Source organism: Phalacrocorax aristotelis, chromosome 5 (assembly GCF_949628215.1).
Source record: "Phalacrocorax aristotelis chromosome 5, bGulAri2.1, whole genome shotgun sequence".
NCBI lineage: Eukaryota > Metazoa > Chordata > Aves > Suliformes > Phalacrocoracidae > Phalacrocorax > Phalacrocorax aristotelis.
The window spans coordinates 14,669,115-14,695,973 of NC_134280.1; the positions used below are offsets into that span (position 1 = coordinate 14,669,115).

The 26,859-nt window shown below is 39.9% G+C and overlaps 1 protein-coding gene across 12 annotated transcripts in view; it reads right to left on the reverse strand.

The window, feature by feature from the left end:
* PTPN4 (protein tyrosine phosphatase non-receptor type 4) overlaps positions 1 to 26,859 on the reverse strand; it is a 175,299-nt gene that overhangs the window by 47,699 nt on the left and 100,741 nt on the right. For 4 of the 12 annotated variants that reach the window (XM_075093072.1, XM_075093071.1, XM_075093073.1 and 1 more), the window contains exons 24-27: positions 25,536 to 25,664; positions 24,265 to 24,413; positions 20,974 to 21,109; positions 7,170 to 7,364 (exon numbers count right to left, since the gene is read on the reverse strand). In XM_075093072.1, coding sequence (XP_074949173.1) covers positions 7,170 to 7,364; positions 20,974 to 21,109; positions 24,265 to 24,413; positions 25,536 to 25,664 — 609 coding nt within the window. Of the gene's footprint in view, positions 1 to 7,169; positions 7,365 to 7,830; positions 7,944 to 8,157; positions 8,220 to 8,271; positions 8,623 to 12,355; positions 17,922 to 20,973; positions 21,110 to 24,264; positions 24,414 to 25,535; positions 25,665 to 26,859 lie in introns of those variants that run through there. The other 8 variants (XM_075093075.1, XM_075093077.1, XM_075093076.1 and 5 more) reach the window with 8 other exon arrangements.

Consider the following 26,859-nt stretch of genomic DNA (forward strand, 5'->3'; position numbering starts at 1 on the left):
AGTCCTGTGTCCAGTTCTGGTCCCTGCTATACAAAAAGGATATGGACAGGCTGGAAGGGGTCCAGAGAAGGGCCACCAAGATGATCAGAGGACTGGGAAGCTGCCATGTGAGGATAGGCTGGGAGAGCTGGGTTTGTTCAGCCTTGAGCAAAGGAGGCTCAGAGGGGATCTCATCACCGTGTACCAGTACTTAAGGGGCAGCTACAAAGAAGATGGAGACTCCCTTTTTCCAAGGGGTCACATGGAGACGACATGGGGGAATGGACACAAATTGCTCTTGCGGAGATTCCGATTGGACACGAGAGGAAAATTTTTCACAGTGAGGACAGTCACCATTGGAATAATCTCCCCAGGGAAGTAGTTGACTCGGCCACATTGGACACCCTTAAGATTTGGCTGGACAGGGTGCTGGGCCATCTTGTCTAGACTGTGCTCTTCCCAGAAAGGTTGGACTAGATGATCCCTGAGTTCCCATCCAACCTGTGTTTCTGTGATTCTGTGTGATTATGTTAATCTTGCTTATTAGCAATAACTAACAGTAGCTGTTGGCTTCAGCAGCTACTGAAGGGAAAAACCCTCCCTTCCTGGTTTTTGTCAACTCATTGGGAATGTCACCATTCATACCCATACCTGTTTCCATAGAAAGACCCCATCTACCCCCCAGAGAAGCTAGGGACCCCTATTCAGGATTTACAGCTACCCAGTTGCTAGGATGTCACCCATGCGTGTCTGCAGACTGTGGCAGTGCAGGAGCAGCGGATCAGCCTGTCCACTTTTTTTAATGAAGTTAATCCCCCTTCTCCCAAACGACATGTTTTAAAAAAATAAGCCATGAGAAAGCTCCAACAATGATCTTTAAAGGAGAAAGGTTTCATCTGAATATCATGAAACCCTATCTATAGCTAACACCATTAAGGTTTGCTGCAGAATTGGAGGGTCAAACCCCCTTATCTTTACAAAGGCAGTGTTAGAAGTATTGATTCATTTTTTGCATCACCCTGATCTTATGGCTTTAAGTACTGACCTACAAATGGAGTTGCTCCTCTCCTCAAACTCCAAGCATCAGTCTTTCAGATAACTTTTCCAAACCCTCAGTTTTCTCCTCCATCTAAAGGTGCCACTTGCAGCAAATCACCAGTTCTGCTTCTCTCTCTGGTTTACCCCAGACTTTGACAACATGTACCATATATTCTTGTACTGAGTAAAAAAGCCCTGCAGGCTTTATACAAGGGTAAGCATTTGGGATTAAACATTTTGTTCTGTTGATTTCTGGAGAAAGAAAAAGGCTTCTCCCAAAAATCTTTGCAAATAATTTATTTCAATATCCATTATAACTATGTTTATTAGAATAAAATACAGAAGGATTTTAATGTGCTGTGCTCAGGCTTGTTTACCCTATACATAAAAAGATAAAGATTTAAAACATTCATACCCATCAGTTTGTTTTGCCAGAAGTGTCTCATTTTTCCTCTCCTAGAAAGTTTGTATCTTCTAGTTACACATTTGGCTTAATCCATTTCTGAATCTCTCCCCCAGTGTTCTTTCTGATCCAGAATATAGACAAATTGCTTATCCAGCATTAAGATTTAGAGATTAAATACCTCCCCCCAGTATATTCTCAAACATTTGGTGTTTTATTTGGTGTTCCACCTGCAGGTTTCTCAGGAGCGGTCTGGTTAAAAGCATATGAGAGTCTCAGTCTTTGACTGAGCTCTTTACAGGGGCAGTTCAGTGGGAAAGCAGAGCTTCAGACAAAATTCACTGTTATGCTGCGAGTTAGGAATGCTAAACCTTTGGGCAACTAAACCAGCCCGCAGCACCATCCCCAGAAACACTCGGCAGCACACTCCAGGCCAAACAAATTACTCTGATAACAGCTGTAGCTCGCTTCCAGCTGCTCCCTTCCTCCCTTTCCAACTGCGTCAGGGCATCCTGCACCGCAGCAAGCCTGAAATGCTCACCTACCATTAACCCAAAACGACTGGACTCCCAGCACGACTCCGTATAGGCAGCCTGCGATTCTGCTGCTGAAACGGCTCATCATGTACTATAGATGTCTCGCATTCAATCTCAATACGCATTTAAATTTGGCATCCCAGGAAGCACTGGATCAACCCACACCACGGCTGGATCCCCTTCCACCACACAGACAGCACCTCCGCTTTGTAACACACAGCTCAGGATTGATTTTTCCAGTTTCAGTCCCCTAAAGGTCTTTCAGCAGTTTAACCAAATAGTCAAAAGCATTTCAATAGTTTAGGCCAAAGACCACATGGGAAAAAAGTTTAATCTAAAACTTCATAGTCTTAATAAACACACACAAGCGTTTGTTTACTCATTACTTTTGTCAGCTGAGCTTTAGTTTGAAAATTTAAAAGCCAGCCTTGAACACTAAGATTACTCATTTTATTCAGACTGATTTTCTAACATTTTTAGCATTATTTTTCTTCTTAATCAGCATTTGTGCCACAGACAGCATCCTGATTTTCATTTTTACAGCTACAAATATTCAGCAAGTAGCCACAAATATTCTACAAGCTTGTAAAAAACAAAAAAGTGGATTACTGAGTCAAAATAACTATCACAACACATCTCCAACCGTGTAGTCAGATCAATACAGATCATTTCCCTCCACACAAAAAGCCATCAGCACCTGTTAACAGTTTGCAAGCAGCATTTTTGGCATTCCAGATAGATTTCTTAGCTTTATTTAAAATAACCACTACAAATACAGTCCTTCTTATCTCATTTTGTAAGTATTACTCCAAAACTGTAAACAGATTAGCTAACTCCTGGTATTCCATAGAGCTCTTGGACTGGTTTATATAAGACCTTGTTTTAATGATACTTCATTATAATACGGACAAAACCATCTCATTTTGCAGTCACCATATTAAATTTCATGCATGCATGAGTAAGGAATATTCTAAGATTAAGAACCTCTCAGAGAGCATCCATTCTTGTAATTTGTGTCTTTCACCTTATACCACCAGGAAGCTTTTGCCTAAAGCTTAGGTTGCACGTACAGAAGTTGGAATACAATGAATGTTCTATTATCCATGAGAAGATTATGCAAATTGTGGGTTAAGCAGAGTCAGGTTTTTGTTTACCAAAACACCTTTTGCTTCCCCAAAGTACAGTGCTGCTTCTGTAAGACCCCATACTTACTATTGTTGCTATTGTAAGGCTGACCTTGTTCCCCCCCAGAAACCTATCCACAAATTTTAAAAAAAACCCCATGCATATTCCAATTGTATCCCTGTAATTTAATTTACATTATTTATCGTACCATTTTCCCCCTTTATCTAGGTTATCTTTTCCTTCTCCCAGTTATGACTCTGAATAGCATAGAACTGACCATCGCTACAACAAATGCTCAATTTTTAGACCTTTTAATTTTAAAATCCTCTGGAGCAGCCAGTACTCAAACCAGCACTTTATTTGAAGTTCCTGGCAAACATTTTTGTTCACATGTTATTTCATAAGCTGTTGGTGACTTTAGTTAAAAACACTTTTCAAGGAAAACCGGTTATGATGCCCTCCCCCTTCCTAACCTGTCTCTCCCCAGGAACCATGACCACCAGAAGAGCCAGCATTCCAGCTGTTGAGAGGTTCCCTTGGAAGCCCAGACTGGTATGGCTGAGCTCATGGAGTCTTCAGGTACTAAACTGGGTTTGTTCATGGCTTTTGGAAGTTCCAGAGGTGAAGTGAGGGAAGATGGAGTTTAGTTTCACATGGGAACAGGATTAAAAGTAATACGGGGATGTCAGCAGGACAGAGTTCTTGCCCTCTCACCACTCATACCATTAAGCAAACACTCCACCCATGGATCTTAAACAACAAGAAAAAAAAAGCACAACCAGACTTCTGTCCAAAGTTGAACCTGAGGTAGGTTATCAGAAAAAAATGTGTCTGACAAACAACATCAACAGCAGCAGAGTTAACAGACACCATATATTCTATAAAAAACTTTTCATAGATTAAAAAAACAATAATAAGCTTCTCAGTATCTAAGCACATAATAAGTCTGTCAAAATCACTGAATGCATTTGGACAAAGCTTCAAAAAAGTGGTAATAGACAAGGAAAACTACCAGGTCAAAACACAACTTCAGAATCCGAGATGGAGGTGGGGAGAAAAACCCCACACTTTTCAATCTGCCCCAAAAGAACTCTGGTAACTCACACAAACTTCATGCCTCCCATTCTCAACACACCAAAGTGTCAGTAAATATACACATAACACTGCTATCTGTAGTCATTGACACGGCTACAAAATAAGTAGATTTTTAAAAACAATCCAATGTGCGTACTGCATAGGACTGTAGCATTGCTGAACGGTTCAAGTCAGGCAATTTTGTAATGAAAACCAACAGAAGAAATAGAAAAGGAGACAGATTAAGTGGCTTGACAGACACCATAGATAAGATCAGTGGACAAAAAGCAGAGTTACTGCTCAAATCCTGGCTCTGTGTTTAATAAGTTAATCTCAACTGCATCATTTACAACACGTCCCTTCTGTCTCATTGTCAATGTTCATAAAAACATCAGCCTTTGCTGCATAAAAAGACTCTGAAACATATTTGGCTTACATGATACTGTTCCCTGTAGTGGTGTTTCTTTTTTCCTCTTTTTTTTAACTTAAACAAAAATTCAGCAATCTCAGATTCAAGTATATGAATGACCATAACTCCAGAATACTCTTCTTTCAGCAAGAAATTCACTGTATGGGTATAGCTCAACAAGCATATTAAGCAAGCATAAGCCTGATGCTGCCTCTCAATGTTTCTTCACCACATTTGGGGAGGCACATGGGGAACCAGATTGCAGAATCGCTCCAGCTGGAAACTAACATAAAATGATACCAATTATTTTCAGCCACAGCATTTTCCTGACTTAGCTTACAGCCTGGCTGCCAAAAAAATGTTTCTTCTGCCAAGGGGTATGCAAAAAAAAAAAAAAAAAAAGACAAATGCAATAATGAAAGCAAAATCTTTTTTTCCTGTGGCAGCAACAACTTATGTCACTGTAAGTACTTACGGATTAAAAAAGGTACGGCATTCATTGCTGCCAAGGCAACTCTTTCTCTGGCTGTGAACTAACCTGTTTGCTAAGTGATTCAATCTTAAGAAACACTTTGTCGGTTTTTTTTTTTTTTTAATAAAACAATGTCATAGAACTTAGGTAGACAATGGGACCCTGCACAACTAAACTGGCAGACCCGAGGGCACTCTTTGAGATAACAAGAGTTGATTTCAAACCAAATCTACTGCCAAAGTAACAAAACCAGTCCTGGAAAAGGCGTTAGCTCAAAGACGACGACGATTCTCAAGGAAAGTTTTTGGAAAGAAAAAAAGAAAATCTTTCTCTATATACATAAATGTATTTCTAATTCAGCTTTAGATTTTAGAAAGCCATGTTGTTTTGCCAGGATTTTGTACCCTCCACTTCATCCCACCTCCCCATCTTTTTCTTTCTTCTTTAAGAGTCAACCCCAAAATATGAATGATGCAAGCGGAGACACAAGAACAAACACATGCAGGAGTTTAAATTGAGACATTTAATCTAATTCTAATTTATTGTATTTTAATCACCAAAGGAACTGGTACATGTCAGCCACCAATGAGGCACTGTAATTACTGCATCTAGCTATGCTGATTTAGCATATTTGTTTACTGTTACTCATAACTTAGCTGTTCATAGACAAGGCTTTATGTTGGCTTATAAAGAAAAAAAGCAAGAGTGAAAAAAGTTTCCTGTAGAAATAAATAGTTACTTCTGCACCCTATTCTAAGTTTTACAGTCCAGATGGCAGGTCGTGACACCTCTTCAGGTTCAATTTATGCTCCTCAAAGCCTTAGAAATGTTGTTAGAGGCGCCAGGAATTTGCCTACAGAGCCAACTCCAGCTCCAAAGATTACTGCTCTGGTTATGTGGAGACACCAATTTAAACTTGAGTACTTTTTAAAGTGTAACTCTTGCTATAAAGTGTTTGTGGGCATTCCTGGCTTCAAATCAAACATCCTAGGCACTAAGCAGCACTGGGATATGTTCATTACATTGTTTCAGAGATGTACAAATTAGTTTTACTGCCCTCTATAAATGCCCATCTGTATAGTTATTTCACAAATAAAGACACCTCACTGTTTAACTCTAGATTACTCGGGGTTCTGGATATCGCAGGAGTTATTTCCTCTCACCTCAGCAACACTGCTCAATACTCTAACAAGCTGAGTCTTCCTCAGACTACCTAATGTTATAAATGCTCTAGAATTGTGCTTAAAATAAGAAAGGGAGGAAAGAAAAGCCATTCTGAGAACACCTGCTCCGCACACTTTTCCTAGCCAGCAGCTCCAATGTCAGTACAACTGTTACTGCAGCCAAAATCCTATGGAACTAGTCAGAAGGTCTCAGAGACCCAGTTTCCTAACTCAGCTATATGAGCTCAAAACAAGTCACTAAAACTAAAGCACATGGTCATGGAAAAGCAGAGCATGTCACTTCTATTGCTACTGTTCATCCTGTTGGCCAAAACCAGGTATATAATTAAGCAGAGCAGAACAGACACGTGCATATTAAGGAAGCTTTAGAAATGTAAACCAGTGGCTAACACCTTACTCCCAACGAAGCACTATGCTATGAAACAACTCCTGCTATATAATCTGCCCTGAGGAGGGAAAGGAAGTAGAATCCTTCTCTTTCCCTCCCCCCTCAAGTTAGCATTAAAAAAAACTGTATCCATCTCTGACACAAAATCAAAACAAACAAAACCCACACAGGTATTACTGCTAGTACTTCTGCTCGTTCCTCCTCTTCAACATAATTACACTAAGAGATTCATGTTCCTTCTCAAGATGTATACACAGCTCACTGAAAAGAAAATCCAATTCATCCAAAATGTTACCCTCTCTAACCTAAGCCTTAGCACAACAATTACATTAACACGCTAGAAAGCGTTCAATGTATAAGGCACAATGACATCTAACAAAACACTCCCTAGTTTCAGTGAATAATAAAGGTAACTATTCCTTCAGTACCTCTTTATGACCGGTAACTTAGTGGCTGCCACAATAAATAGATGTGCCTTCACTTAACTTGTAAACAGCAAAGAGCAAAATCAGACTGACACAAGCCAACAGTATTTAAAAAACAAACTTGCATCACTCGTACCGGTAAGTCCACGCTGACATCTGTTCCATCCAGCAGCGCTACTCGGCAAGTAATGATGGATTTCGCATCCCCAGCTGCCGGGATGTGGGTTGAAGCTCTTTGGGCCTCTCTTAGCCGTTCCTTCTCCGCATGCTTACGCATAGACCGCCGCCCAAGGGTTCGGCGGAAAAAGCTCAGCATCTTTGCTATAAAATCCTAGACAGAAAAAGAACATGTCAACGTTCGTTTTTCCACAGGAAAGAAGAAAACATAGCCTGGATTTAAAGTTCTTAGAAAATGCCAGATTTTGATAAAGAACCATTAAAGATTCAAATAGATGCTTCAATTCTTTGGATTTAAACACCCAAAGTCTCTGGTTACTTTGAAAAAAAAGCCGGCTGAAACCTTTGGCGTTAGTTGCAGTGATTTTGGGGACAATCTGGAAGTACGTTAGGGGAAAAAACAGCAGTCGTGTAGACCTCATGCAATCAACTTTAACCCTTTATTAATACAAACGCTACTGCGCTCTTCAACGAGACGGCGATGCTCTCTCAAGGCTGGAAAGCAGCTAAGCACTGCCCACCACCAGGTACTGTCTTGACCGACGCGCTCCCACCTCTCCCACAGAATAACGTTGTACACGACCCTTCCCGCCCCAGGACTTCGCTCCCACGCGGGGCACCTCGGCGCCGAGCCGCTCAGGGCGAGGCTTTGCACCGACGGGCGAGCGCCTTCTGGGCCCGGCGGCTCCCCGCCGACCTCCGGCCGCTCACCCGCACCGCGCCGGCGCCTCCCGCCCCCCGGCCCGGCAAGTGGCCGGAGCCCGGCGGGGAGTCAGCCCCGAGCCCGGCCGCTTCGCCCAGAGAGGGCCCCGAGAGGCGGCGCTGCCCCAGCCCGGAACGGCCCCCGGCCCGCTCAAACCCCCTCCCTCCCCCAGCCACGCCGGCCGCCCGCGGCCTCCCCCCGCCCCTCCCCCCCCCCTTACACAAGCCCCGAGACCGGCGCCCACCTCAGCCCCAGCCCGCGGCCCCGCTCCAGCCCCGCCTCCCCGGCGGCCTCGCCTCAGGGGTCGCGGCCGCCCAGGCACGGGCGGAGGTGGCGGTGGGCTCCCCGCGGCGCTCACCTGGCGGGCGGGCGGCCCCGCTGCCCGTGCGGTGGGAGCGGTGGAGCCGGGGCCGGCGGGAGCGCGTCCCCGCGGCGGCTCCTCAAGGCCCTGGGGGGCGGGCGGGGGGCGGCGGGGAGGGAGCCCCGAGAGGGGGCGGGCCTCCGAACATGGCGGAGCGACGTGGGAGGCCCTTAAACGGGCGACGACTCGCCCGCCATTTCCTCCCGGCCAGGCTCACTCACCTGGCGGCTGCCGCGGCCGCTCTGCCCGCTCGGTGGGGACGGCGGAGGGGGGCGGCGCGGAGGGACGGCGGCAGGCGGGCGGTAAGGAGAGCGCGGCCGTTCGCGGTGGTGCCGCCTCCCCTTTAAAGGGGCGGAGCCGGGGCGCCCCCGCCCCGAGCCAGGTGGTTTCGCCCGGCGAAGGGCGGCGGCGGGGCCCACGTGCTGCTCCGGGAGGGGAGCGGCGGGCAGCGCGCGCCGACGGGCAGCGCCCCCCCTCCCCCCACCCCGCGACGAAGAGCCCCGCGGCCAGGAACCCCCTTCACCAGGGGGTGCGAGGGGCGGCGGCCGCGTGGTAGAACAAGGGCGGTCCAGGAAGCCCCCTAAGGAAGCGGCCCTTGGCTTTGCACCTTCGGGACGGCTTTCAAGTTTAGCAAAATTTCTGGAATTTTTGCTAGCGGGTAGCGGAAGCTTCCCTCGGCTGTTCAGCCAGAATTCTCACAAGCCCGCCGCTGGCCGGAACTAACGAGAATCCTCGGCAAATGCGCTCTTAAACCATTGAGTTTAGAAGAAAATTGTCTCTTTAAACACTGCCGGAAAGGATCGCTGAAGCACTGCATTAAATAAAGCAGAACCATCCACAAACTAACCGTTAGTATTTATACACTGAATGTAACGTCCTCAGGAAGTACAAGGCCGGTTTGTCCCCGTGATCTATACTTCCATAATTTTTCTCGCTTCTGACTCCAGCCTAAGGGGAAAGCCCTGCCCACCGCCATCCGCCACAGCAATTACAAAGGGCTGCACTTCACCCTATTTTTGAGTACATAAGTATTTGTGTTCAAGCTACCATTGGAGAACTCCAAATAGAAAACCTCAGGAAAAGCAACAGAAAGACAGCAATTTAAACTCTGCTTGCAAAGTATAGCACTGGCTAACAGAGAGACAGCTCTGGGTAGGTGAGCTCCAGGCTGCTTCAAAACCCCAGGGTAACTGGGAATCCAGTCCACGTAACAGTCTGGGAAAGCAGAGACTTTCGCTTGTTACTGGGACCGCTTTTGCTAACAATCATGCACCATTTCCCACCCTCAGCTATGAAATCCGGTCTGAGATAACCGGTCACTCTCCTGCAACATGGAGCGAATGGCATAGTGAAATTCCCGACAGTACACAGCCGTGGCAAAATCAGTTCCAGCACCCAAATATGCATCGACTTATCTTGATGTCATTCACTGAAATGGCAAAAAAAAAAAAAAGGTCCCAGGTAATTCCCCAGTATTTGCTGACTGAGCAACAGGCTGATTTTAATGTTAAATGTCAGTTATTTTAGTACGCCTGTGTTGACAACAGAGCAATCCTCCTGCCACAAGCAGGAGGAGCATGGCAAGCTCATGGGAAAGGCAAGATTCAGGTTCATGCCTGGTTATTTACTCAGGAGCACAAATCACAAAACAGAGAGGGGTATTTAGATACTTTTTATCAGGGGAGCAGGGACTATGCTTGCTCCCGGTACCCAGAAGACAGACAAAAAATCTTACTATATTTAAAGAGGAAAGAAAATAATTTATCTTGGAGGTTTTCAGGTATCTGATGAATTCTCAGGGCAGATCAATTAACTGATCATTTGAACAATGATGCTTAATTTTTAGCGGAGATCTCCATCACATAAATGGTAGCCCCCTTGCCAGCAATTCTACACCTCCTATTGCCGGTGTACACCTCTACACTCTACACTTCCTCCTATTGGACAAAGCATTCTGGAGAAGAACATCACCTGATTCTCAGAGGCTGTCCCTAAATTTTCTGCCCATCTTCAACTATGTCCTCAAACTGAGCTTCTTTTCGCTGTTTCACAAGCTCCCTTGTCACCACCAAAACCTCCATTATTCCCAGCTTCCTTTCCGTAGCCTCAGTGACACGAACGTTTTTGCTCATTTTTGCTCTTCCTACTTCACACCAGCCTCCTGCTGCCCTTTATGCAACGGCAGTCTACTCCTCCCTCACTATTTGCTACTCAGATACAGTCCAAGTATATGCACATGCAACTGTGGTTATCTGTGACTTGCCTTCTATCCTGGTCTTTCTCTTCCAGTTTGAGCAAATCTCTTCCTACTTCATATCTCCTCTCACTTCTGTTTCTTTCCTTGAACACTTTCCCAGTAGTTTATCTTTTTGTACTTCAAATCCAGGCACCTTGTCCTCGCTTTAAAGTCCTAACTTAATCAAATTAAGAACATATGGGTGTCCCTCTCTTAGACACACTACCCCTCCTGAGATTGTCTTGCCTCCTAAATCCTTTCGTCATCTTTTCCTACTTTTGCTCTGAACATCTCCTCACTTCTCGGCAGCAAGTATTTCATCGCAATTTCCATCTGGCATTTTTGTTCTTCACATCAGCATGCCTCAGTCTCAATCACAGAACTGAGGGCATTATCATCTCTATTGAACACTCTCTCCAAAACACTCACTGTATAAAAGATAAAGAGTTATTCTTCCATTAGAGCAATCACTGCAGTACATATTTTCAGGTAAAAAAAAAAAAAATCTGCCTGGTACTGTCATGCTGTTTATGTAGCCAAGCAGTTTAATTCCTGATAATTTACAATCCTCTTCTAGTGCTCAATCCATAGAGGTGTATTTATGGCATACAATGTCATAAAGTAAAACACAAGCTGAACGTTATTTGGCATCAGAAGCGTAATGAAAGTCGCACAGCAAAACCGTGTGTACACCAGCAAGAAAAATCGCAAAAAAAATTTAAACTTTAAATTACTAAAGCACATCTTTATTTTGCAATTAAACAATTAAGATCCACAAGTAAACTATATATTTTCAAGTCTGTACCTAGACAACTATTTGTCAACTGAAATTAAATATATCCACAAAATATGCATAACAGCATTTTTTCACATAGTAGAATGAAATTTTACTTAAGACTAAAACAAGACTTATTAAACGTTAATTAGCATATTTATCTGGGAACTGCTGGTTTTCGGTAGAAGTTAGTGTATCATTTTAATGGCAAGAAATTTCATTTTATCAAAATGAGGACAAATACATAAGGCCCTTTAAAGCATACAGTAGCTGCAGTGACAAAAGCTGAAGTTATTTTCACATTGTCCAGTGTTGACCAATTTCAAGTTTCCATCACTTTCAATCAACCACCCCGGCTGTTTAGCCAAGGTGTTGCCTCTAGGGTTGGGGTTCCTCCCCCCCGCCTTCTCCTCATGTGCTTTTAACAAATTTATAGGCAAAAGTCTGCTTATGGGAAGAACCTTCCCATCCACCCAACATTAATAAAGATACACAAGTGTTAGTCTAAACAACAAAAGAGCAATTCAGCTCCGAGGTGATTTACTTCACACTTGCAGTCCATCATTCAGCAGTATGAAACTGAGATGAAATTTGACAACTGAAAGCCACAGCTGGAAATGCAGATTAATTACCAGAACTAACTAGCAAAAAAATATTGCCACCATCTGATTGTTAATAATGATCTTAATAATGATCTAAATAATGTTCTTCCCTTTCTATTTACACATAGTATAGCACCTGTTACAGAGGAAACCCAAACCTTACACAAACAGCCCTGCCAAACTGACTGGGTAAAATGGGATCACTGGTAAATGAACCAAACCAAATCGAAAGCAAATCTGGATATGCTGGATAAAATAAAACCTTCATTTTCTTACCTTAATTTTCCTGCAAGATTTTTATGTGTTGTTACTGTGGTGCCCCAATGTACCGAGAGAATTGCACTGGATCATTTATAGTCTAGTCTTTGTGGATATAGTCTAGTTAAAGAAAACAACAGCTTAATGTAAACTGTTTAACCCTTTCACTCATGTCTTAGGCCCCTGGCCTAGTAGTAAAAAGGCGACAACTTTCAACTGTGTGCATTGTCTTTAGTTATCAAAAATCAAATAAGTTAAGTAAAAAAAATACTGATTTCCAGGCAATTGACCTAATGTTAAAAACAATGCTTAGCAGAAACGTTTACAGTAAACATAGCTAATTTGCAGCTAGCTGAGAGAGATCACAGAGATAAATTTACAAGTACCCTGTAGTTTCTATTTGCACCTTTTTTCCTTTTTTTCTTTTCCCCCCAGCTGCAAGCTTTATATTCATTTTACAACAGGAAAATTGAGATGACAGAATTATTAATATCTATTTTCTGAAAGTCCCTCAGAAACACAAGAACAATAAACCAGAAATGGTTGGAGCAACAGAAAGCATTCGTACCAGGGTGTAATCCAAATCATCTCTGTACAAAAACACATTAAGCATCTCTCTCCAAACCCAATTTATTTTCTCCAATAGTTCAGTCAGTAGTAAGCATGAGATAAAGTGCTACTATTCAAACATCAAAACACTTTGAAAAAAAAATTACTCTTGAAAACATGTAAGCTTGCTAAATACAAAATAACACAACCAACAAACTGTCAGCCAGTCCGTGAAACCGTAGTTCATGCTATAGCAGACTAGAAGGACAGGTATTTTAAGGGCTTTTTTTTTTTTTTTTTTTAAATGAGGCTACCGGCTCAAAGAAATAAAAAAGTCCAATTTTTAAAATTAAAAACATCAGCGTTTTTTTAAAGAAGTTATTTTTCTAAAATTTTTACCACTGAGCATGAGCAAGACATGCCAAAGCCAACAGCCAGAGCTTACAGCTTATGCACCAGTTAAAAACTTGTAGCCGGAGAAGCTTTAAGAACTGAAAAGATGCACACTCGTGGTAGCAACCAGCACAGAGGTAAAATCCAGTGAAAACAAACTGGCCTCCTTTGCAGGCCACTAAAAAACAAACAAAAAGCCCAAACAGAAGACAAAACCCCCCACAATCCTCCCACCAAAAGCCCACACCCCCCAAAACACAACCCTCAAAAAACCAACCAACCAAAAAACCCCAACCAAACAAAGAAAACCCAAACCCCAACAACCCAGTTTCAATTTGTAACTGCAGTGGGATAACAGAGACTGGACAGAACAATTACATTGAAAAAAACCCAACCATCTTCCCCTTGCAACAGCTTTCCAACCACCTCTAATTGTAATCCCTGCTATCTCACACAAGATCTACGTCTAATCAATGAGTATGTTTTTGCCAGATTTCGCTAATGGATCCTAGCACTAAAAGCAGCAAAGGAAAACAACTTCTCCAGTCTCAAGACAAAAGGTGGGTACTTAAATTAACAAATACACCCAGCCAACTGGGGACCTGAGATGTGAGCTACAAAAAGACTACAAGTGACGTTAGAAGGCACCGTTCCAGTACTTTGTGGAAGTCCAAACATGCAAAATTTTAATTTGGACCATAACCCAATCCCCTCCTCTATCCTCAGGGCTGAGGGTCTTGAAGATTGCTGCATAGTGGCTTGATAGTCGAAACTACAGCAGACATATCGGACAACATGCTTTCACTTAGAAACTGGTGGATCTGCAGAGTTTTTCATGCTCATGCTAATTCCCTGAGCCGAACATCGCCCACACACCTGCACACACACTGCAGAAGCATAAAAGTATCACGTAATTCAGCTCCACAGCATACCTGGAGCTCCAGCATCTGTATATGCCAGACCATCCCTACTTCCCGTCTCCCTGGGCAGTGCAATTGCAGCACGTTCGCTGCATTTTGGCCCTTCCATGGGTACCACGAAGCTTTTTGGAGGGTCTCCACAGAAAGTTGCCAGCTGCACAGGTTCCATAACAAACCCCTCATGTTCCTTAATCTCCCAACTGCTTACTCACCCTTTCTCTTAATACACAGTGTGCCACACTGTAACCTGTATTCTAGAAGTGTTACTGCTTTATCTCTGTGGGACATAAGCTTTCAAGATTTAATGGAGAAATGTGGAAGAAACATCAGCTAGCATTAAATGTAGTGGGAAACAAAGGCTTTCTCTTTTTTGTAACTAGGAGAAAATATATAAAAATAAAATGCATAAAAGTAGTATTTTACTGCTTAAGACTTGCAGGTTATTTAAAATACCAAATGCTTCAAAATTCAGGAGAAATTAATTTTTCAGCTCAGTTATCTGGTATATCTACAGCAGTATTTCTCAAAGTGGATTGGCTGACAATCTGTAGGTGGTTTATTAAACAATACCTGCATCTTATTTTATATTTAGCAAAAATAAAAAATGCCCCCAAAACACTCAAAGCCCCCGCTAGAGCCCCCTGTCTCCTACTTAAAAACCCCTTCAAATCCACTTTAAGCAAGAGATGGTAGTGGTAGTTTTCAATCCAAACCTAAAAGGAAAAAAAAAGTCTTAACATTATACATGGGCACAAAATTGTCATAATATTGCTCTTATTTACAATGAAAACTTTTTTTTTTAAACTGGATTTGTATCATGGAAGGGTTACATACTCTTTCCCACACCCACCCAACATTTTTCCTAGTCGAATGGTATGAAAATAATTATTCATAAAATCCAACAGTCATAACACCAATCACGTATAGGTCTATAGGTCATTATGTCCGAAAGATACATTCATGTTTTGTACAGCATGAAACATACAAAACTTCTTTAAAAAACTCTTAAGGATGATACAGATCTTCATAACCCAAAGTAAAATATTTAGCAGTTTTGCTTTTTTTTGGCCATATAAAAATATTTTAAAGGCCATTTATACCACAACAGGTAGAAACATTTGATCAAGTGATTTATGGTGCATAAAGTCTGCAATGCTGTTCTCTTTACCAATCAGTTTTTGGTGAAGCCAAAAAGCCACCGAGTCACTCATGGTCAATGATTTAAGAGTAGTTACTTTGTTCCAATTTTTTTTTCCCCAGTGCAACCAGTTAACACACTACAAATCAGCTTAAGTCAGTGCCAGGGAAGGTTTTGAAGAGACCTATTATTCTTGCCTGTATTTGTAGTCATGACAGTAATGACAGATGACCAATAAAATATCCCACACTCAATCGTGGTATAAATGGGTCTTTTGAACTCAAACTGCTTTGGCAACTTTCATAAGAATATTTAAATATGTGACATACCAACAGTATATAAGGTTGATATAAACTCCATTTCTGATTTCCCCCAGGAAAAAAGGGCAAATGCTATTTTCATTTACAACTTGACTATGAAGAAGATTTCTTTCAATATAATGGATCAATTATTTCAATTTTTAGACAATAAGTGCTGAGTTTAAAACAACCTTCCAACTAGCCAGCAGCTCAGCTAATAATCTCATCACATGGAAGTTAAAGCTTGTACTTTCCTAAAGAAGAATTTTCTTTCGTTGCAGATGGCTTAAAATATATCTGAGATTAAAGCTACCTTATTACTCTTTTTCAGTTTATCAGATCCACAGATTCTTTTAAGATTCATTCTTCACTGAGGGATAATATTGATTTAAGCATCAAATCTAGAAATACAAGTAACAGGGCCAAAGGCCACCTAATATTATTTTCTAAAAATATTTAAAACTCTCTTCCATTTGGCATTGTGGTTCACGTTTATTACTAAGTCATAAGCCAGGATTTCACTTTGCCTGAATCCCTTTTCACTTAATAGTTCATAGCTGATCTCTTTCAAATGTCCATAGAACAAAGTATACTATATAATATAATTCTTCAATAGTTAAAAATTATTTAGCGTAGAACTTTCCATTTTAATTCTATGCTCTATATAGCTTACAACAAAATTTACTGGATAAACATTTTCAGGAAACCAATACAATAAATTAAAACTTTTAAATAGAGGGCAAAAGTTAAGTTGTCACAGGGCAGTCAACGAAGTGACTGGTTTTTTTCTTACAGTATATTACACTGGATACCTTGCTTCTGACTTGTTTCTCCTATACTGGAAAAATATTTTAAAACTGGGACATTTATGTATCTTTAGAATGAGCTCAGATACTGTATCAGACAGACATTTCTTACAAATCTTCTACCTAGTTAAATAAGAAGCAACCCATACCAACTGAACAATTTTGCACAAGTATAACAGAAGGTGACTGGGGTCATTATGGAATTAAAATAAAGTTCTGGGACAACTTCATAGTGTTCTCCTCCCTTCCCCCCTCCAATAAAACAATTTAAAAAAAAAAGGCAGACCTGTACGAACATGGCTTGAAATCAACTGAGGGCTTAAAAAGTAATTAATTAGCAGATAATGGAATTAAATCACATCTGATTGTAAGTTCAACTTAATTATCAGTGCTACCAGAGAGCTATGTTCTCATCAAGTAAGACAGCTATTTGCAATAAAAGGATAAAAAATGATTCAGCTTCTAATGACCTACCAGCATTTCATAGTAAGCTGCTAGTAAGTTACCAGTTGGAAGGAATGAAGGAATGTGTCAGATTTTTCACGTAATTACAACACAGCAGCATTCAATGCTCATTCATTACATTGGCAGAGGTGCTTTTGCTACAAAGAGTAGCAGGCAGGTACTTGTATAAGGAAAAAGGGAATGGTATTTCCATGACCCCTTGCGGTAACACATTCCAAGCACCAAGGGCCGTTTTTAAAATCTGAACCCATTAAGATAAATATGACAGGACAATACCACCCCCACAGAATCACGAGTGCCTTTCACTGGATGTACGCTGTAAGTCTCAAGGCACTTAAGGGGTTAAGACATAATGCATGCACTAGTTCCCATCACGTAATCTTAAGTCACACGAATCAGAATACACCAGTGTATGACACACAAGCTGTGTCAAATAAATGCTGTTTATTTTTTTTTTTTTTAAGTTTTATTGTTATTATTTTGTACAAGATGCTGGTAAGTGGGCATTATGCAGCTACTGCTGGGTTAACACAGACGCCAGCTCTCCTCTAACAACCAGCTGGTCTCTAGTACGGGTGTAGGACAAAGTGTGCTGCATCAGTCGGCAGTGTGTATCTATCTAGTATTGGCAATATTGCTAATGTTGTAAAAAACAAAACAGTGAGAGTCTGTACATAGTAAATAAACCTAGCACTGGAAAAAGACCATGGCTTAGTGTATTATTTTTTTTCATTTGTTTTCCATTTTAAAAGACATGGGTGTAAAACGGAGTGAAATAATTCCAAGCCTTGTTTGTAGCAATTCAACCAGAAGCGCAGTATATGGCACTACACCGAAATATCGTAGATTACCCTGAACACAATTAGTTCTTTCAGTTTATGGTTTGTTCGGAGCAAAGCACGAAAAGAAAGTCTTCAAACAGATGAAAGTTAGAAGAGTTTCAGAGACTGATTTTGTTTCAACGTAAAGTGCAACAGTGCTGAAGTTTTCAAAGTCCTTTGTCAATTCTTTGCTGTACTTCACTATCACTTCCTGCAAGCAGTAATATGGCACAAAGAATGCTGCCGATTCATTAGAGAGGACAGGATTCCTCAACTGATATCCTAGGCTTTTTGCTCTTTACTTATGCAGTGATGCTTGTAAAGGTTTAATAAATCCTTCTTCATACACCTTCAAAATAGCTTCACACACAAATCTGTATTGACTCTGAAAAGGAAAGTAGATTCAGTAAATTGAAAAGTAACAGAATTGAACCATGTCATTTGGAAGCAGAAAAGGCCTCTAAGATTTCCCCATCCCATTCTTTTGCCAGGCCAAGAACTGTGCTTCCAAGTGAGTTTAGGAAACACAAAACAACAGGAACTTTATATTAGAACATATTGTTTCTCAACAGAAGAATGGGATGAGTAGCACGTTGAAATATATGCCAAAAGTCATACCCACAAAATCAGCACTCTTATTACAATATCACCTATTTAGTAATTTCCTGCTCTTCATTTCATTGCTGAAGTTTCACTGACCTGAGATTTCCATGCACTTGGATTTAGAAGCTATGCTTTCGAAGCACTTTTTCATACTTAGGTTAATTGTGGCAGGTTACTGGCACCTCCCTCTCAGAATTTGATAAAAAATTGTTTCATGTTTAAAAAGCCAGAATTCCAGTTACTTCGCATTATAGAATGTCTAACTTGGCAATGTATTCAAGTCTAGCACCTGCATACATAGAGGCCCCATATATTTTGTTTTAAACAAATAATAGTTAGAAGACCCAACAGTAATCAAATTAGAATATAATGGAAATAAGATTAAGTAAAATCACTGTTCTGCAAAGCACCGCAACTATCACTGATGTTGTGGTTTAACCTGGCAGGCAGCTAAACCCCACACAGACGCTTGCTTACTCCCAGCGGGATCGGGGAGAGAATTGGAAGGGCAAAAGTAAGAAAACTCATGGATTGAGATATGACTAGTTTAAATAAATAATAAATAATAATGTCATAAAAGGGGGGGAAACCCGGGGAGCGGCGGGGAATGATACAACCGCACACCACCTGCTGACCAACACCCCACCAGTCCCTGAGCTGCGAGCTGCCCCCCCAGCCAACTCCCCCCAGCCAATATACTGGGCATGTCATCATATGGTATGGAATATCCCTTTGGTCAGTTTGGATCAGCTGCCTTGGCTGTCCCCCTCCCCTCCCAGCTTCTTGTGCACCTGGCAGAGCATGGGAAGCTGGAAAAGTCCTTGACTAGTGTAAGCACTGCTTAGCAACAACTAAAACATCAGTGTGTTATCAACATTATTCTCACACTAAATCCAAAACACAGCACTGTACCAGCTACTAGGAAGAAAATTAACTCCATCCCAGCTGAAACCAGGACAAGTGAATACTGCATAATGGCGTACATGCTGGTCAGAAAGCCAGCATGCCTGTCTTTTCAGTGTCATGGAATATCCCTTTCTGTGCAGTAGTTAGTGATGTCAGCTCTTAAACGGGCACAGTAACAGATTTAGTAATGGAATCATTATTTACTGTATTGTTACAGGTACGTTAAAACAGTTTAATTTATACGTATTTGGGTAAAATGCTTATTGTACCTCCAGTGTTCCCTAAAGGAGACTCTGAACTCTCCTGGGTACACACAGCAGACACTCAAACATAGGGCCACCTTGTGGACATTGAGTGAATCTTTCAGGGCATACAAAACCAGGTAGAGTGCTCCAAAAGAGAAATTGCAATAGCTAATGTTTACAAAATCTTAAAAAAAAAAAAAACAACCAACATTTCAAGTCTTTTATTATCTATTTTCCCTCTGATGCAGTAAACACCTGCATTCCACTGAAGCTTGAAAGTTCTGGTTTCTCTAGGAAAACTGAGAAGACCGCGAAAAAATATAGTTAAAACCCTTAGCACTTCGCCTCCTACCTTTACTAATAAAGCTCTCTTCCTCTCTATGTAAGCTAGAGGGATAAGCTATTCATACTGTATAGTCATCACAAACTGCAAGAGCCATCCTTTATTATTTTTAATGTATCATCATCTTCCTCATCCTTCCTGTGCTAGCTGAATAATGTGACTTCTTTTTTTTGTGGAACTTGAATGCTGGACAGCAGCACTGAATGATAGATGACCTAGAAATGGAGGCCCATATATATACTTTTTGTCAGTCTGAATACCCTCTGAGGAACAAAAAAGGTTTATTCAAATTTGATTAGAGGAACAGCAGCAGAGACATTAAAACTACTACAATGAGTAGCTACCTTCAGGTAACTGTGGGAGAGATTTGATACTGGATCTAGCACCTTTTCTCCCTCAAAATACTTTCTCTTAAAAGCTAGGTATTACAAGTAAAAACAGACAACTGGATTACTGATTCTAAAAAATAAAGGAACTGGAACTGGTCAGAGCTTGGAACAACCGAGAGTCCAAGCTTCCCCCCTGCCGGGAGACAACACTACTCAATCTTTTGACCCTTTGAAAGTATTTTCTGAAAACATACAGGAAACTGCTCTCAGATATATGCAACACCTGACTGACACAAAGTTTCTAAATCCATTCTAAAACTTTCACAATTAAAGCAACATCACAATTATCTCAAAAAGACCCCAAACTTTATAGATCTAGGAAAAATTCTAACAGCCTAAGATATGTCAAATGTAAAGGGAGCACCAAAAGAATCCTGGTAGCAAGTTATTTTCTTTAGATTAAATACACTTAAAATTACTTTTTTATATCTCGCATCAGATTTAATTACACTGATTTTTAAATCAATGAAATAATGTTTTAAAAATTATTTTTCTGATTATTTCCCTTTAATTGATACCCTACAGGGCAGAGTTGAGGCAGCATAAAAATAACTGAACTGCATCACTGAAGGTTTTTCTTGCATGTCTTGGATCTTGGTGTTTGCCTTTTATACTACTCCCACTCTTAACACCTTGAATTAGGCTCCTGCTTTCTCCACTGAGTAATTTTTGCACTACTGAAAATCGGTCCTTTTTAACATTAATTGCCAGGTATCCCTAAATCAGCTGCTGCTTTTTTCAAGTTTTCTTTGTAGAAATTTAAAGAATTGCTCCTTTCCAATAGCCTCCGCAATTTATTCCTGCCTGAAGCCAAGGCTACAGCTATACTGGGTAAAACTGACCTCTTTTCAATATGATCAACAGCAAGTATATTAAAATTCCATCCAATTATATGACTAGATAATAGGAAATTACTCTTCTGCAACACAGAACAGCAAGTACGATACTCACAGGTGTTTGGATCATCATGGCTCTTTGATCTCTCATGGTTCTTACAATATCTAATGGATAAACAGGCTGATTGCACTCAATGAGACACATAGCTGTCTCCATAGTGATAAGAACTCCTGTTCGTCCAATCCCAGCACTGAAAAATACAACAAAAAACCCAAAACGGAAAATGAAACAAAGTCTCTGGAATATAGGTCATACATAAAGACCTTCCTCCTCAAGGGTTCTCATGACTGATAGTTACGATTCCTACAGTATTAGGGCGGGGGTTAGACAGACTGTGTCTCTGTCACTGGAAGCCTCCATCCTGCCTGAACAGAGCAAAAATCAATCAGGGCAGAATTGTCAGTCCTCTGAAGAGGGACCGTCAACCCAGCCATTCACTTGAGCAGAATTTACACACAGATATTTATTCAGATCACATCAAAAGCCATACTAATATCTAGACAACAACAAAACAGAGATACCTGGCGTACACTGTGCACTTTGTGCCAATTTGACCGTTATTGGAATGATCATTACTGGAACGTTGGGCTGATTTGATAAAACCATGTTTATGTCTTGAAGTGATCCATACCTTCATATTTCAGAATAAGGAATATAGCAATTACTAGAAACCTTTGGAGGATGACAATAATGATAATTTTCTTAGTATTAAAAAGTATAAGAGAGATCTAATGTGAGTAGATTGAAAAGGAATATGTAATAGCAATCCCTTTCAAGACAAGGAAGAACCACAACACAAACATCTTGGAAAGGCAAAATTCATAAGAGCAGTTACATTAATCATCTTTAGCTTAAAAATAAAACAAACCTAAAGATTTATCTGCATTGTTTTACAGATACATATACTTTTTTACAAGTAGCAATCCTCAAAGACTGAATACTTAACCTTGAACTTGACAGTCAGTTTCAAATTCAGATTTTTTCATATTCAAGAAAATTATGTTGCACTTTTGAAATAGAAAACCAATGTTTCTCCATATTTGAGTACAGGACCAAACCCGTATTTTCAAATGCCAGCATTATATCAAATCATACAACTAGTATTTCAGTCAGCAAATAGAAGTGTTTGCTTCTATATTGATTAATATAAACACTCCAAACTTTGAAACTTAATTGTTCTGGTTTTGAAGCATAACTTCAAATTAAGTCTGGCCAAACTACTACTTCAAATCTTTGCCCAGAAGGTGGCATTAAAGCTACTATATATTTCAGTGATGTCATGAGAATTTTATAACAAGATGTAAATGTGCTGGTTATATAAACTTATTCAATGGCATTTCATATTTCTAGAATTCATACATATAGAATTTGTAAGCAGAATGCTTTATCAAATCCAAACAGGAACAGTATCTGTGTCGAAGAAACTATTGACTCATTTTACAGCTTCAAAAGATTTAGAGAAGGGCAACAACAATGATGGGAAGTGTGATAGTTTCCATACAATAAATATCAGGTAAGCTAAGAATCTTCAGCTTGGAACAAGAAATCATTGACTGATGGAGGGGAACACTGAGACAGGACATTAAAATCCTGAAGGGCACAGACAGGATGGGTGGCTCACCATCTCATCTCGAACAAGAATTAGAAACTGTTCAACTAAACTAGTAGAAGCCTTGTAAAAACAGAAAACATATGAACACAAGCTTGGAAACTAGCGTTTTAAGTAGTTCAACATAACAAAAACCTTCCAAATTTCTTCAGGTAAGGAATTTTTGTTGCTTTACAATCTCTGGGTTTTTTTTTGTTTTGTTTTTAAACTACTATTGTACAAAATAAAAGTGTACTCTACTAGCTGCTTCGATTCTTCACACTAAAGCTGGTGGCTTAGTTCTGAAAACAAGTTTCACCATTTTGTTGCACTAATCCCTTGTCCCATCATAGTGAACAGACATTAAAAACAGTGTGTATATACCATGTGGAGGAACCCCTGGGCTCCTTCAGCTTAACTCTCTAGCGGAATTTGATTATACCTCCCGAAAGCCACCAAGTTAGGCCGATTAAGTAAATTATGTTGAACTGTGATAGTCTCTCTCTTCTTCTGTGAAACAAAACTGTTATAAATGTCGGTATTGAAATTATCAGTGTGGACCTGAACTGATGCTTCATTAAGATGAATGAAACTGTGCATACTCTCCAAAGCTGTTATTCCAGTGTCTCTGCAGACTTGCACACTGTATTGTAAAAGTTGTATTTGGCTGATATTTTCATTATTTGTTCACAACCGTATCAACCAGAAGTGTATTGACAGTGGACATTGAGGAACAAGATCATTTAAGACAGTGGCATTCTGGTGTCGTCTGGTTTCCCTAGTTAATAAGATTCACCCTGACCAGCGTAAATCAGAAGAGAGAGCAAAACTCATTAAGTATAAATTCTGATACACACAGTGTTAAAAAGATAAAACATTCTTTTTTCATCTTCTCAATAAACATCTAGTTTACTTGTAGATTATGTAGTCTTTAAATTGATTTTATCTCTTAAACCTCTCAGCTTCTGAAGCAGGAATGATGCACACCTGACTCGACAGCGGTGACTGTCTGGGCAGTATTTGGGAATTTAGACGTCAAATTTTATTCACAGAACTGCTCACCAAGAATTGGTATACCACACGTTCGTTTGAAGACATTTGGCATTATGCATTGTTATAGTTTACTAATTAGGTATTTTAAAGGATTAAGATTTTGAAATTTACTATAGGAATGCAGAATGCTATTAAAAACTACCTAACAAGAAAAACAACACATTTCATATGTACATAAAAATCTGAGTAACAGTTATTTTTATTCATGATAAAAGTAAATTGTTGAGAAAAAAGTGTCATCTTACTGTAGGTATCAAAATACCATGTAGCCTAAGACTACTGATTTGAGAGAAAGTGTCTTTTGTTTGGTCACTGCATATACCACCCACATTTTCTGCTATGGATTATTTATACAGCTATTCTGGAGTTTTGTAGAATAGTCACCACGAGGAAAAGGTTGCTAAGTGTCTTTTGCCATTCCCCTGAATTATAATACAGACTGTTAGCATAAGCATTTAAACTGTAAACAAAACAAAAAACCCCAGACCAATGAAATCCCTGCACAGATCAATGCATATAGGTACTCAATTTTGCTTATTGAAATGTGATTACAATTTTCATTATTTAATTTAAATGCTGAGTTCTCCTGTCATCCCCAAAGCAGATATAATTAAATGTTTATTTCAAAAACAAAGCACATAAAAGCTAGTTGATGATAAATAGGTTCAGTTTGATTATTTAATAAAGTTGGAAAAAGTGAATACCTGCAATGAACAACAACAGGCTCTTCTTTGCCAGCCCTCTTCTTTCGCACAAGACACACAAAATCTAGGAAATCGCTGGAATCATCAGGAACCCCATGATCGGGCCAAGCTATATACTGGATTTGGGTTAGTTGGCGGCTTTCGTCTTTCTAATCAGAAACACAAAGTTTATTCAACGGCAAATCCCATTAAAAAATCCACACAAGCAAAAAATAATTTAAAAAAAAGAAAAATCAACATTTATATGTACATTTACAGCAACTTATACCTGTAATAAGAGTGGCTTCAGGCAACTAGCAGCACTTTATTAGTGTTAATCATGGCTCATCCTGGATTTTACAACTCCTTTTTTTTTTTTTCTTAAAAAAAAAAGGCAATCCACAAACGTTTACATCTTCAACAGGTTAAAAAAAACATTACAGCACTTTAAAGAACAGGTGTTACTGCACTTTAAATAACCTCTAGGCACAGAGTTATTTAAGGACGTTCCACTGCTGATAACGAATGAGCAATTGTATCAAAAGGACACAGGGAAGGAATTTTAACTGCAAATTGGCTAAAAGGCATCTCTATAAAACTGGCATCTCATCTGGTAACCCAAGCAATGAGAAATGAGTACATGAACTAAATTTCAGATACTCATTTCCAAACATTTCTGAGACTGAAATGCTAGCTGGGGAGACTCTGAAAACTACACATGCCCTGAAAATCATGCAATGTATGTTCAAGAAGGTCCCTGTTGACATGCAGTCACCAACCCTGATTCATCATTCTCTCAGCAGGCTTTATCTTCCATCTACTTGCACATATCCTCCAAGATGGAGTTATTAAGAACCATTTGCCTCTATAAAGACAGACTTTCAGTTGCAATAATGAAATACCTCTAGTGTCTCATGTTTTGAAAACATCAGGGGAATAACAAGTTTCTCAACTTTACTCTTTTTGTTTGGCCAGGGTATAAAAGACACCAGTACAGACTTTTAAGACAAATAATACATCTTCTATGTGATTTAAAACCAATTAATATCATTATGGAAACTGAATCTTTGCAATATTTTGCTAGTGAAAGGTTTGTTATCATTCTAAGAGCAGAATTTACACTAGGTAAGAACATAACAATTATGTGTAGTTTTCTAAAGGCCTCTAGAAATAAACAGTTCTATTTATGTGGATATGCCACCAAGTTGAAAAGAAAGCATGATTAAGTAAGTTTTAGCTAGTCTGTGAGGATTCCACAGATGATTAGTTAAAAATATATATTATGATTTTACCTCCAGATTAGTCAATGTCATTTCTCGAAAGACATAAGCAGGATTTCCTTCTTCTGAATGGCAGGTAATCTGGAAATTCCCATATGATGAGCTTCCTGATGGCTCTGGCCAGTACTGATGGCATTTAACCTAGGGTCAACACATTTTTAAAGATGCCTGTGTTTAAATTCAGAGTATTACTTTCATTCTCTCTAGTTTTTTATACCTTTGTTTATTAAAGACTATTGTGATCATTTTATAGTCACTATTTACTTACCAAATAGACCGTGTTACCTAATTATTGTTTATAAAAGAAGGTATCGCAGAGATTTCCTGGTTCTCTTTTCAAGAGGACACACGCACCAGCTCTTGAGGTTAGTTTAACTGAAGATGGATGCCTTCAACTTTCATTGTATTTTAAAAAAAGTATTTCTACAAATATTCTGTCTTAACACTTGAGTGACAAAGACACTGCTTTATAAACATTTCTAACCTCCAAAACCCTAAGCTAATCTTCTCAAAGCACATTTATATGGGAAAACAACAAATTAAAAAAAAGAAAGGGTAATAAGCAACAAAAGAAGTTGCTAAACTAATGCAGAAATTAGGGGGATGCAGATGGTGGACTTCTAAGACTCTTGATTATGTAATCAAGTGTGAAGGAAAACTTCAAACACTAAGATTTTCAGATATATTGCTTAACCGCCTAATTAGAGAGGTCATTTCAGCTCAAGTGTACTTCTGTTTTTCCAACCCACCTGGCGATTCTTTAAGAGCAGCCAGATTTGCAGACTTCCTGCTCCACTGAGACCTCCTGGCATGCAGTGGGATAGTGATGTCAGTAGCCTCATGAGCAGCTTTAGAGCAGGGAGTCTGCCTATGGGTATAAGACAGATAAGTCCTTTTATTTTATTATTAAGCAGCTCTCCGAAGAACTCCACAAAGATCATTATTGAAGGGGTGGGGCACCTCAGAGAACTGCTATTGCAAGTCTGTTCTTTGCAGATCTGCTAAGAAAACTCAAATTAAAAGGGCACTTGTACTGAAATTCCCTCTAATCATGTTTATTTGGCAGCAGGCAGTATCACGCTAACATTGAGTCACTGAAAAATGGTTTAAAAATGCTGCAATTCCCCTTCAATTATTTTAATTATATTTAAAGGCCTGACCTCCCAGCAAAGACATGGTTATTTAGAATATATACAGACAGCTGATCTACAGTCCAAGTTGATCAGAACACCCACAACCTACTATAAATCCATCTTCAAAAGAAATCCTGAATGTGGAGAAATTCCACTAAACTGTTATTCCAGACTGTCATTTCTGTCCACGCACTCAGTCAGTC